The following is a 12,567-nucleotide window of genomic DNA, read 5'->3' on the forward strand; positions in this document are numbered from 1 at the left end:
GGCCTGGTTATTTACAACCTACTTTTTCATTTTGGAATCTGTTCATTTGTTGCTTCCTTGTTTGTTTTGCTTTTCAAATATAGAACTTAGTTTTATAGTGTAGATTCTGCCATGTTTTCTTTGTTTAAAGGTATTCATACACATTTTATCATACAGAAATAAATCAGTATTAAGGCCTCTAGGGCAGGCTTCCTCAAACTCGGCCCTCCAGATGTTTTTGAGACTACAATTCCCATCATCCCTGACCACTGGTCCTGCTAGCTAGGGATCATGGGAGTTGTAGGCCAAAAACATCTGGAGGGCCAAGTTTGAGGAAGCCTGCTGTAGGGAGTTGAAGTTTTTAGAAATATAACTATTTGGTAGATGGGTGTGTGTGTGTGTGTGTGTGTGTGAGTGTGTGTGTGAGTGTGTGTGTGAGTGTGTGTGTGTGAGAGAGAGAGAGAGAGAGAGAGAATAAGAATATGTGCTGCCAGCAGTATACTGAGATTGCATTCCTGTCCACACTTACTCTATATTGCACTCCATGAGACTTTTAGTATAAATGCTTAGGATTCTTGGTGTTCCAGCCATGGAAAAGCTCCTTCTGTTTGCAGAGGGAGTGGGTATCCAGGAAATGGTTCCTGCCGGATGAAGAAGGCAGGTAGATCATTTTCACTGATTAAGAACACAGGGATACAAGTAGAGCCCTGCTAGATCAGGCTATCCAACATCCTGTTCTGATAGTGACCAGTCAGATACCTATGGGAAACCCACAAGCAGAACTTGAGTGTAATAGTGTTCTCCCCACTTGCGATTCTCAGTAACTACGATTCCAATATTTACCACCCCTAGCACCCCTAGCAGTGGAAGTAGAACATCATGATTCCTTCCCACTCATTCCCCACGCTGTTCCAGAGAGTCCTCCTGAGAAGCATTTTTAGCAGGGAGCAATGGGGGCTGCAGGGGTAAGGTGGGATTGGTGAAAAAGTCACACTATATCTGTCAAATTATTCTAAATTGTGTATTCCGCTATCTTGCCAGAAATGGCTCTTTTGGTAGCTAGGTGGCATATCTAGGTGGTATGAAGATGATGATGATGTTGATGATGTTACTACTGCTACTACCATCGTTGCTGCTGCTCACATATAATTTTTATCATCCAGTCATTTACCCAGAAAACCTGGTGATTCATTCTCATATATTGAATCAATGAGACTTTAATTTTATAAGGGAAATACAAATAAATGTTTTCACAACCACTTCTCTGGGTACTTCTCTGTGTAACACTGCTTTTCTCTCCCCAGTGCCTACCACAGCCGAGACCATAACTCCTTCCACAGAGCTGTACAAGACAACTGTGTCAACTACAAGCACCACGCCACAGAAAATTCCAATTAGCACAACATTACCTGGGGGGAAGGGGGATGAAAGCAAAGGCCCCAAGCCACCGCCAGCAGTATCAACGACCAAAATTCCTCCTGTTACAAGTTTTTTCCCTTTGCCAGAGAGGTTCTGTGAACTTGAGGTGAAAAGGGATATAACTTGGCCTCAGACTCCAAGAGGAAACATGGTGGAACGCCCCTGTCCCAAAGGAACTCGTGGTAAGACCTTAAAACTGGATTTTCAGCTTAAATAAACATTCCGGTGTCTATATCTTGAACCCTCTTTTCCTTAGCCTCGGACTATCTTTCTTATGATCTTGGCTGCTTGCAAGGAAATGGCACCTTCAGGTTTTAAGCTGTAGAGGGCATTGGAGCCTAGGTACAGAATTACATTCCAGCCCCTTCTCAAGGATTCCAGATCATAGGTCTTTGCAACAGACAGGACTTCAGCCACACTTGCTTTCTGCTGTATTTCTCATTATGAACTCCACTTTGGATGGTTTCCAGAAAATGCTAGAGCTTTTTCTTTTTCTCTCTGTTTATTCAGTATAAAGTCTGATATTTTGTCCTGGCTTTGTTAGCATTGCTTTTAATTGGCATCATTGCCTTTTGTTACCTCATTTTCCCACAGGCTTCCTTAGTCTCTTTTAAAGCGACTTAAGTACTGAAGCCCTAATCCAGTATTTCCCAGGTGCTTACGAAACATTTTTTTAAAAAATGTACACATGCACAAACAACTTGAACAGTCTTACTTCCATTTCATTTTTCTCATCCTTTATATAGGAACAGCTTCATACCTCTGCATGGTTTCCACTGGAAAATGGAACCCGAATGGTCCTGATCTTAGCAACTGTACTTCACACTGGGTAAACCAGCTGGCTCAGAAGGTGGGTTGGAAAATATTTTTGATATGATACCATGCCCATGATTACCAGCACAGATGCTTATGACAAACACTGGCAACGTTGCACGAGACTAAATCAAGTGCCCTGCCATCCCAGGGCTTTAATAGGGATGTCATGATATTGCCCACTTCAAGGGTTGGGGCAAACACACTTGTGGTTTCACCTTGCAAACTGCTGCTTCCGGCTAACTCTGCCTCAAGGCAAACAATGTTGGTTTCAGCCAGGTGACAGTTAAAGCAGAGGATGTGGCAGTTATAGGGCTCTCCTAGCTTTCAACAGAGCATCTTCTCCTTCCAAGAGCTACAGTTCCCACATCCTTCACAGGAAATGGCGCTGAACATCATATTTGCACCAAGGAAAAGGCTGTCTCCTCTGCTTTGATCTTTGCCTAGGTGGAGCTAAGGGATTTTTCAGCAAAGGGACACAAGCATGGAGACATTAACGGAACAGCCATTCATTGAGCTCCTGCTCTGTATTTTTGTTTTGTTTAATAAAGGGTGGTCTATAAGTAAAATGAGGGAAATTTTTAAAACACTGTATTACTAGCAGGAAATCCCTATGAAAGTTAATATGCATAAGAGAGGGAAAGGATGGACTGTTTCTGTCCTTAGCTATCAGCTCTTGTATCCCATTCTCGTTTCCTAAATATTTGAGCTGTACTGTCACATTCTGCCTGCCACATTGACAGCCTCCGTAACTGCTGGGGTGAAAAGCAAATAAAGATATCCTATGTTACACTCCCCACCCCACAAAAGAATCTGTGTTTCAGATGGACTGCCCTGTGCTGAAACCCAGCTCTTGGAGATTGCGGGTGGGAGGAAACATCACAAACAAACTGCCTCATTTCCCACCGCTTCCTCCAAAGAAGCACAAAGGGGGGGGGGGGAATCTCAAATGCCTGCGGAGATTGGTTGGTTTTGCTCCCTGCAAATGCAGAGCTCTCCATGCAGCACTTTATCATCCCACCACGGGATGAATGGTGGCCATTCACTCCTGGAGAAGAAAGCGAAGGCACTTGGGAAAAGGGGGCTCATTCCTTAGCCCTGCAGATCCCGGCGATTAAGAATCAAGTCTCCTACTATTTCCGTAGCCCCATTCTGCATAGAATTTGTTGGTCACACTGAAAATGTGATGGAGCATTGAGAGAGTAGAATGGAATGCTTGGAATTGACATGATAGATAGATAAATAGATAGATAGATAGATAGATAGATAGATAGATCACCATCAATGCATATAGCACTTTACTAAATCTAAGCAGTGTTGCATATTATCTCTCATTTTTTGTGGGTGTAGGGCAGTTGTTGCTTTTTTAAGGACAAAAGAACTTTGAAAGATAAAAAAAAAATGTAACAAAAAATAACCCACCTTTCTATTTAGAAATAAAGTGTTCTAAGAGTTAAGTGGCAGTGGGGGCATCACTAAAATACTTTAAATTGTCATTTCAGATCAGAAGTGGAGAAAATGCTGCTAGCCTTGCCAATGAACTGGCTAAACATACCAAAGGACAAATCTATGCTGGTGATGTGAGTTCTTCAGTCAGACTGATGGAACAGTTGGTGGATATTCTTGATGCTCAGCTGCAAGATCTGAAGCCTAACGAGAAGGACTCTGCTGGACGGAGTTATAACAAGGTAGATACCAACCTGAATAGCCTTCTCTGGTGTGCATTAGAACAACCCGGCCTTGTGGCTTTCTTTCTTTTCTCTTGCAAAACATCTGCCTGTATTTTGCACCAGTCCTTTGAAGTAGGGCACATTTAGGGTTTTTTTTTTGGGGGGGGGACCAACAAATTCATGGAGACGTGGATTCTGATGCTGTGTCAGAGTCCCCAAAGGCTGGTGGTACACGAGAACAGAATGTGACCGTTCCCATGTGGGCAGAAGGAATTGAACGGATAATGTTAATTATACTTTAGCAGCAGCCTGAAACAGAACAATGATTAAGGCATCAATAAGAATCAGACCTGTTATGTCCTTTGATCCTTTATAACTCTCAACCTGGGTGGGGGAGGGACTGTGGCAGGGAAAAATGAATACTCATTTATTTATTTTTTGCTGTGACCTTCTTACTAATGTGATTTGGGCTCCTAGAAGTATTTGACATACCAAACCATGAACTAACCTTAGTGCATTGGAATGGCCTTGTGCTGCATTCACCCCCTTAAAAACCCGCAGATTCACCTGGAAGTGATACTTTAACACACTTTAAGATTGTTAATTTTATCAGCAGATCTTATTTCTCCAGTTAGCATATAAGCGTTTGAACAATGATCAAGTAGTACTAATCCTATTACCCTTTTTTAAAAAAAAAATGTCTAACCTCTGATGTGTGTTTTTTGTCTTATTACCAAGCTCCAAAAGCGAGAGAAGACATGCAGGTCTTACCTTAAGGTATCTCTCCTGTGCTGTCACCTTGCTTCGTCCCTGCTTCAGTCACCTGCTGCCACGCTTTTACCCCCCTGCTGCATGTCCTTATGTATTTCAGTCTTTGATAATTGCGTACTGTGCCTTCCCCACAGCAATTGTACAAAAAAAGGTATTGGCTTTGCATGGGTATAATACCTTCAGAAAAAGCCAATCATAAATAATAAATCGATATAATCGATACTTCCTTTCCTCCTCCTTTTCTCAAAAAAAGCAGCCATGGAGCTTTTAACTGAATTGGAAATAAGAACAGTTTTGCTTCCTCGTGGTATTGTGCCTGTGGAAGGAAAACAAAACTGGCAATGGGCACAAATTGTTTGACATGGGAACACAGGAAGTTGCCTTATACTGAGTCAGACTATAGATCCACATAGCTCAGTATTGCCTACACTGGCTGGTAGCTGCTCTCCAGGGTTTCAGACTGGGGACATTGCCAGACCTGCCTGGAAATGCTGGGGATTAAAGTTGGGACTTTTCTGCATGCAGTGCAGATGCTACAGCCCTGCCCCCTTGCACCTGGGTTTTGTGTTTGCAGATCTGTGTATCAAAGACTGTGTAGCCATATCTAGTGGAATCCACTAATCACTGCTGCCTCATGACTTCCATTGGTTCAGTGGAGTTTGTGTGGCAAGAGTGTCTTATGGATTACATCCCATGCTTGTGCATGACAAAAAAACAAAAACCCCAACACATACACATGTTAAACTACCCTACATTTTATTTTATTTTATTTTTGTGCACTCTTGAATTCAGCGAGTTCTATATTGTGTGTATGACTCCAGGGAAGCGTGTGTGTGTGTGTGTGTGTGTGTGTGTGTGTGTGTGGAGTTAACAAAGGCCAGCTTTGATCATTTGAGCTACAGATACAGTGCAAACTTTCCTCATATTCTCCTGGAAGCATATCCTGTTTCCCATATACCAGGAGAGGCATAAAGATACTAAGGAACTTGGAATGTCTTGCAGGTCTTATTATGTGTATTTTGTTCTGGTTAATGTCAGTTTTTCAACTGTGGTGGGATGTTGGATGAAAAACGAAAGCCTGCTGCTGATTTGTTTTGAAACATGCATTCCATATGTCTTCGTAGTTTTTTCTTTTGCAATGTTACCAATTGGTATTAAAAATAGCAATTCTAAAAAAACACTGAAGCAGCGCAACACAGAATAAAATCAATAATAATAAAGCTTCTAAGAGATATAACGTTGTCCAACTGTTTAAGAACAACTGTTCAACTGAGAGCGGACCAGTTTATTGTTCACTCCTTTTCCTTAACCCCTTTCTCTGGAGTTACAAATCGTCCCACTCCACGAAGGAACTAGCCGTGATGAAAGCTATTACATCTGCAGAAATGCCAATTATGGTTGGAGCTTACCAGAACTTAATGCAGAATTAAACCATGGTTTCACATCCGGGGTTAAAAGGCATCCCAGTTAGTCCTAGCTGCAGACATAATATTTATCTATGGGTATGCATCTTACCAAAGGCCGGAAAAAGGTCCTGCCCAATCCCTTGGCTGGCTGTTGATTGCTTAACCATGGAACATGTTACATCTGCTCTCAGCCCAGATGACATTTTGCCCTCTGTTTTACATTCAGCTGCTGATAAAACTTTGGGGAGACCGAAGTGTGTTCAGTTTTATCAAGCGGTTTTGCAAGGAAAGGAGAGTAGGAGGCGGGGGGAGCAACATGTATCTTAAATTATACCATGATAACTGCTCTCTTTTAAAGCCAATGAGTGGGACGCAAAGCAAAGTCTGCTGAATTGGGTTGATTTCTTTTTTACAGTTGCATTTGCAGTTCACCTTTGAAGATAAATGTCATTGGGTAAAATGTAATAACCGTGTGTGTGCTCGCTACTGAAAATGTTTTGTCACTGTGATGGGGAGAATCTAGGGTTACGAGCCGGTCTTAAGTGAGGCGTTAATTCCCAGTGATTTATTTGAATGAGGAGGTTGAGCACACGCATAAATATTCTTCACTGAAATCAGTGGGGTCTCAAGCCTCCTTCACATTTTACTCTTGTAAAGGGGCAATATGAGTAGAAAGAGGCTCCTTCAGGCACCACTCCTGCCATCCATGTATAAGTGTGGATGTCTGAGGTGGGGGAAGCCTTTGCACATAAATGTCCGGACACATAGGCTTCCATTACCCAGAGAAGCCTACATTTGTAGGCTACCCCACATCAGAAGTCTATGCTAATGGCTGGGCACGTGTACATCTGCTACACGACCCCCTCCACCCTTTGTGATTATTATTGCTACATTTATGTACCATCCATAAATTCAGTTCTCTAGTGGTTGGTATTCAACTATGTTGTACTCAGAGTACTCCTGTTGCCATTGATGTACCTAACTTAGCCATGTTCATTACTTTCCACGTACCTGCTCTGAGTAAAACTTAATTTAATACAACTCATAGTTTAAACACACACACAAAATCCAATTATACAAATACAACTTAGCACGTAAAACCACCCCAAAGCCTGCACAAACACTGCAGCACAAAATCAGTTTTAAACTGGCAAGGGAAAAACATTTATGTTAGCAATTTATAGGCAGCTTAATGTAAAAACAAAAAACCCTCTCTAAGCAATTTACCAAGTTTTTTTTTTTGTTTTTTTTTTTTAAAACCAATCCATAAAACTGTAAGGCTAGAATACAAATAAGATGAAAATACATGTTGTCACTAAAAATCCATAATCGGAATACTAAAACAAAATACTGAGGAGTGCATGGCGGGCAGATTAGCAGTCAAAAATGCCCAAGCAAATAACTAAGCTTTTGATGGGCATCTAAAACACGTCATGGTTGACATCTCCCAGATTGTGTGGGAGAGGAGGCAAGGAATTAAGCATATTAAAAAATGTGCATGTCCTGGAAGAATATAAATGTCTACACTTGGCACAATGCGGGTGGGCACCAGGCAAGCCTCTCTGATGAGGATGTTCTGTGTATGGGGCACCACTACCAAAAAGACCTTGCTACCTTTGGACTGTGGTATTATGGCCTGGGAATTTATTCTAACTCTCCACCTCCCTCTCCAGCCACCGTTGACAAGAAATAGTGTCATTAAAGAGCTGACTATTTTAATGTGACCGAAGAAAAGCATCCAGTCAGACAACATTAAAAATATAAGGAGTGAATTGGGCTAATGGATGCATGCAGCCATCAGGACACGTATATACACGCAACACGAACTGCAGCACAGCCTTAATTTCTCGCTGAGATCATTTTTAGTAGGTCTCAAATGAGCTTCCCAGTTTGGCTAAGACTAATAAAAACCTCTTAAAATTACAAATCGAAAGCCAGCTGATGCTATGCAAATGAAGCAAGTCCTCACTTCGCGACAGAGGATTCATTTGTAACTCAGATCAGAGGCTCCGATCCGTATTTCTTGGTGACTAATGAATATGGCCTCTGCAGACCAATTTCTGTTCCACTCTATTTAATGGCTGAAGCAGTATCAGTGTGAGCAGTTTGACTCTTCTATTTCCCATTAGAGAAGAGGGGAAGAAAATCCTTTCATTCCACTCCAAAGTATCTCCCACCTGCCATTGTAGAGGCTCACAATTCAGACAGAAAGAGGATATTAAGATGGATTAGGCTAATTAATTTTGCTCCTGACAATAGAGAGTCCTGACCCAACTTTTTTCTATCCATTCAGGCGTGGAGCAGTGTTCTGGGCGCGACATCTTTTTATTTGTGTGACGCACTCTGTTTGCATTTCTATTTGTTTTCGAAATCAGCCAAATCATATGCAGATATAGATATATGTACCTAATGACACATTGTAACTAGGTAAATGGGACATGGTGATTCAGCAATCACCCACATTACGCATTAACATAAGAGCCTCTCTTCAATTGACGAATATCGTGTTTTCACTAAATTTCTCCTTAATTGCATATTGTTTTGTGAGCATCTTAATGTGAGTGTAAGTATGTGAGATCAGGCTGCTACTGATCATTCTTTGGTTCTGAATAAATGGGGAAATCCTCTGCTCCTGCCGAACTTAACTTGCACATCGGAGCCCAGTATAGCTCTAGCCTGGCTGGAGGAACTTTAAAATTAAAGCCATGAGGGTTCCCTTTTTATATGCTTCGGTATGCTAATAATATTCTTTTTCGCTGCTGCTCCAAGGCTTCTTATATCAATGCTCTTTGTTATACGGGGAAAGCGGTAGCCTTTTGGTCTTTAAATCACCGCAAATCATGTTGACAGTTAAATATTGTAATTGTCATCAGATCATGTTAGGGACTCTCTCCTGTTGCCTTAAGGCAGTAAGGCCTAATATTTTTCTACTGAATGCAGGCTATTGTTGACACGGTGGACAACCTGCTTAGGACCCAAGCGCTAGACTCCTGGAGAGATATGAATTCCTCTGAACGAGCACATGCTGCAACCATGTTACTTGATACCCTGGAAGAAGGGGCCTTTGTCTTGGCTGACAACCTCTTAGAACCAACAAGGGTCGCAATGCCTACAGATCACATTGGTAAGTGAATACGTCTTGAAACGCTTGGCATCACACCGTGGGAAGAGTCCACCAAGCCCAGTGGTTTGGGATGTCCATATATTCCACATTAGATGGAACAGTGTAATTTGCCCAATTATAAATATATTACATGAAAATAATACAGAAACCTCTGCATTTTAAAAATGGAAAACCATTATAGATTGATGTTCTGGCTATAGAACAGATAGCGACTAAGATTGTAACCCCGACAATTCCTAGTTCGATTATTTTTGGCTAACAAAATTAAGTCAAAGGACTTAGGCAAGTAACCTTTATCTTATTCTCATCTGAATTATGGAGCTAATAATGTTGGGCTACTTCTGAAGGATTATTGTAAATATTTCTGGATAAAATGTGTATGTAGCGCTTTGAACACTTTAAAAAATGTGCTACATAAATGATAGAAAATACATACATATTTTTCAGTCCTCATGGTAGAAACTCTTTCTCCTTTATACATAATCAGTTCCTAATGAATGTAGATTACTTTCAGGGAGAGCGCATTGCCAACTTTGGGCACATAGCACATAGACTAAATGTTTGCATTAAGCACAACTGCCTTCAGGTGAAAGTGTGTTCAGTGAGCCACGTCTCCCACAATACAAAATAGCCATGCTTTGCAGATTGCAAAATAGCTACCGACACTTTGAGCATAATTTATCATTTAAATGCTGGCAGGGAAATGAAACTATTATGTATTAGGGACATACAGGTATATCTTGTTGTGGTTAAGAAGGTTGTTGTGTATAGATGTAAAATGCCATTCTCCTTACGTCCTTGAGGCTTATACCAGTCTACATATTAGGAGGTAGAGCACACATATGTCACAGACATTTCAAGACTAGACTTTAAAATGGAAAAACTAATTTATGAATGGGAGAATGTCAGGTACGTGGATTTGTGAATGAGGTGGTGCATGTTTTTGTTGCTAAAGGTGGAAGCAGAGTTTGCAGATGATCAGCTGTGGAATGCTAAGGATGTCTACTCTAAAGTAAATTCATCTAGGTTAAGTGGGCCTTTGGCTGTGAAGCAAATCCCCTTTGTACCAGGCCTGGTGGGCTGGGGAGACGGATTGGCTTGAGGTGCCACACCACCCAGTCATCACACTGACTGCCACTATCAGCCTGCAGAGTGAGGTCAGCATGTAGAGTCTCCCCCACAATAAGCAGAAGTACCACCAGTGGAAGCCATGTTCCAGGAAAGAGGAGGTGCTGAGCTGGACCTCTTCACCTGCTGGCATCGGTCCTGAGCTTGGCTGGATCACTGCATTACCTCCAGGCTGCTGCAGCAACCTGCTTTCCCCCTCCTCCAGCCATCTCCCGTGGCCGGTGTGAGAGTTGTAGATGCAGCGGTGGGTTCCACCATTCTGTCACACCCTGCCCCTGCCCAACTAGTTGCTATCAACTAATGATTTTTTTCATATTTAGTTTATCTATTTACATTAATAAATATATACCCTTTCCCCACTCTAGAAAAATAGCTGCTGGTACTCACCCTGCTACAGTTTTTAACAAAAACAAAAGAGGTGCCATTGCTGCATACTCTTGAGTAACCCCTCAAAAAAAGCACTGTCCATATCCTACCTTTCCCCAGAGTTGTGCCCATTGTTATTACCTCCAGCACCCCTTTAATTTAAGTAGGTTAGGCTAAAATACAATGACTGAGCCATGGTCACCCTACAGAGATTTAAGCCTAGATGCCCCCAGTCCCATTCTGACAGTTTTAATGATCTACTCCTCTGGCTTCCTGTTGCTGAGAGATTAGGCATAGCAATAGCAAGTAGGACACAAACACTAAAAATTCATGCATCATGGCTGCTTTGGTCTCCAAAAGTTAAGTATATCTTCCAACTAAGAACTCTTGGGACTTTTGAAGTGATCTCTCTTAGGCTCACATTAAAACCAGGTTGGCTGTCATGTTCTTTGAACTGGCGTGCTGTTACTTTTGTGCATCTGCACTCGGGTTTGATTAAAATTTAAAGGAAAACGACTCCAATGCTACCGGTATGCATCTGTCATGTACAAGCAAGAAAATAAGCATCCCGAAAGGAAAAAAGGAAAAGGAAATCATCAGCCAAATCTGACCACAGAAAACAAAAACCTTCTTCTTGCTTTTTGTCCACCTAGTCTTGGAAGTTGCAGTGCTGAGTACAGAAGGGCAGGTGCAGGACTTGAAATTCCCCCAGGGCAACGCAGGAGGCAATTCTATCCAGCTCTCTTCGAACACTGTGAAGCAGAACAGCAGAAGCGGTATGTCTTTTGCAAACCATTTATTTTTCAGCTGTAGCAACTTAATTTTGGAAGGGTTTGCTGTGTTATAATAATACACCCTCAGCAACATTAAAAATAGCTAGTCAATAGCTCTCATTTGTAAATAACATTAGGCTGCCTTTTTTCTTTCTTTCTTTCTTTTTTTACTCGAATCAATCTTTCTGCACTAAAGCTGGGGAGGGCTAGGCTATTTAAAACATGCCATGTTATATAAAGTGACTATAATAGCTTTCTTTTCACAGGGTTAGCAAAGCTGGTTTTCATAATTTACAAAAGCTTGGGCCAGTTCCTCAGTACGGAAAATGCAACCATCAAACTGGGAGGAGAGTTTGCTGGCAGGAACAGTACCATCGCTGTGAACTCTGACGTCATTGCGGCCTCCATCAACAAGGAGTCCAGTCGCGTGTACTTGACAGACCCTGTTCTTTTCACCCTGGCACACATTGATGTGAGTTATGGTAATGAATTAATGGGAAGGTCATAAAATCAGCAAGAGCAAAGAGCAAAGAAGGGACGGGGGTGGATCTTTCAATTTGAATTTTAAATGTTGGACTAGGTCAGAGGCACAGGTTTGTTTAAGTCTACGAACATAAAATTAAATGAGCCTGGTTCAGTGATTATTAGAACTTAAGTGTATTCTTAATGAAAGCTAATTCGGTAATCAACATGAAAATGTAAATGGCTCTAATTTGTTCCTAAGTGAAAATTAACTCTTACCTTAGCAGCAGGACAGAAAAACACCAGCTCTTATGATTTTGCTTCCTTAATGCAGCAAAATTTTAATGGAACTTAGAGCATTTTGCTCTAATTCCATACTGTCTGCTAGAGCCCATTCACTAATCGTTCAGATAGGTTTTAGTCAACGAAGGAATCTAGTGCTGTTTTCTGCATTCTGCTTGATGCTAGGTTTAACTTCTCTGTGCTTGAACTAGTCAGATGTTAGTATTCCGACTAAACATCAGGAAGAACTTTTTGACAACAAGAGCTGCTCAACAGTGGAACAGACTCTTTAGAGTTGTTATTTTTAGCAGAGGTTAGATGTCCATCTGTCATGTATGATCTAGTTGAGATTCCTGTATTGCAGGGGTTTGGAC

The 12,567-nt window shown here is 41.5% G+C and overlaps 1 protein-coding gene across 22 annotated transcripts in view; it reads left to right on the top strand.

The window, feature by feature from the left end:
• Positions 1-12,567, top strand: part of ADGRL2 (adhesion G protein-coupled receptor L2) — a 242,637-nt gene that overhangs the window by 198,976 nt on the left and 31,094 nt on the right. For 18 of the 22 annotated variants that reach the window (XM_081008513.1, XM_081008505.1, XM_081008506.1 and 15 more), the window contains 7 exons: positions 1,284-1,580; positions 2,145-2,248; positions 3,714-3,899; positions 4,620-4,658; positions 8,999-9,182; positions 11,330-11,452; positions 11,716-11,921. In XM_081008513.1, coding sequence (XP_080864639.1) covers positions 1,284-1,580; positions 2,145-2,248; positions 3,714-3,899; positions 4,620-4,658; positions 8,999-9,182; positions 11,330-11,452; positions 11,716-11,921 — 1,139 coding nt within the window. The remainder of the gene's footprint in view (positions 1-1,283; positions 1,581-2,144; positions 2,249-3,713; positions 3,900-4,619; positions 4,659-8,998; positions 9,183-11,329; positions 11,453-11,715; positions 11,922-12,567) is intronic. The other 4 variants (XM_081008511.1, XM_081008517.1, XM_081008500.1 and 1 more) reach the window with 1 other exon arrangement.

The sequence above is a fragment of the Podarcis pityusensis genome (assembly GCF_964106645.2).
Source record: "Podarcis pityusensis genome assembly, chromosome: 6".
Taxonomy (NCBI): domain Eukaryota; kingdom Metazoa; phylum Chordata; class Lepidosauria; order Squamata; family Lacertidae; genus Podarcis; species Podarcis pityusensis.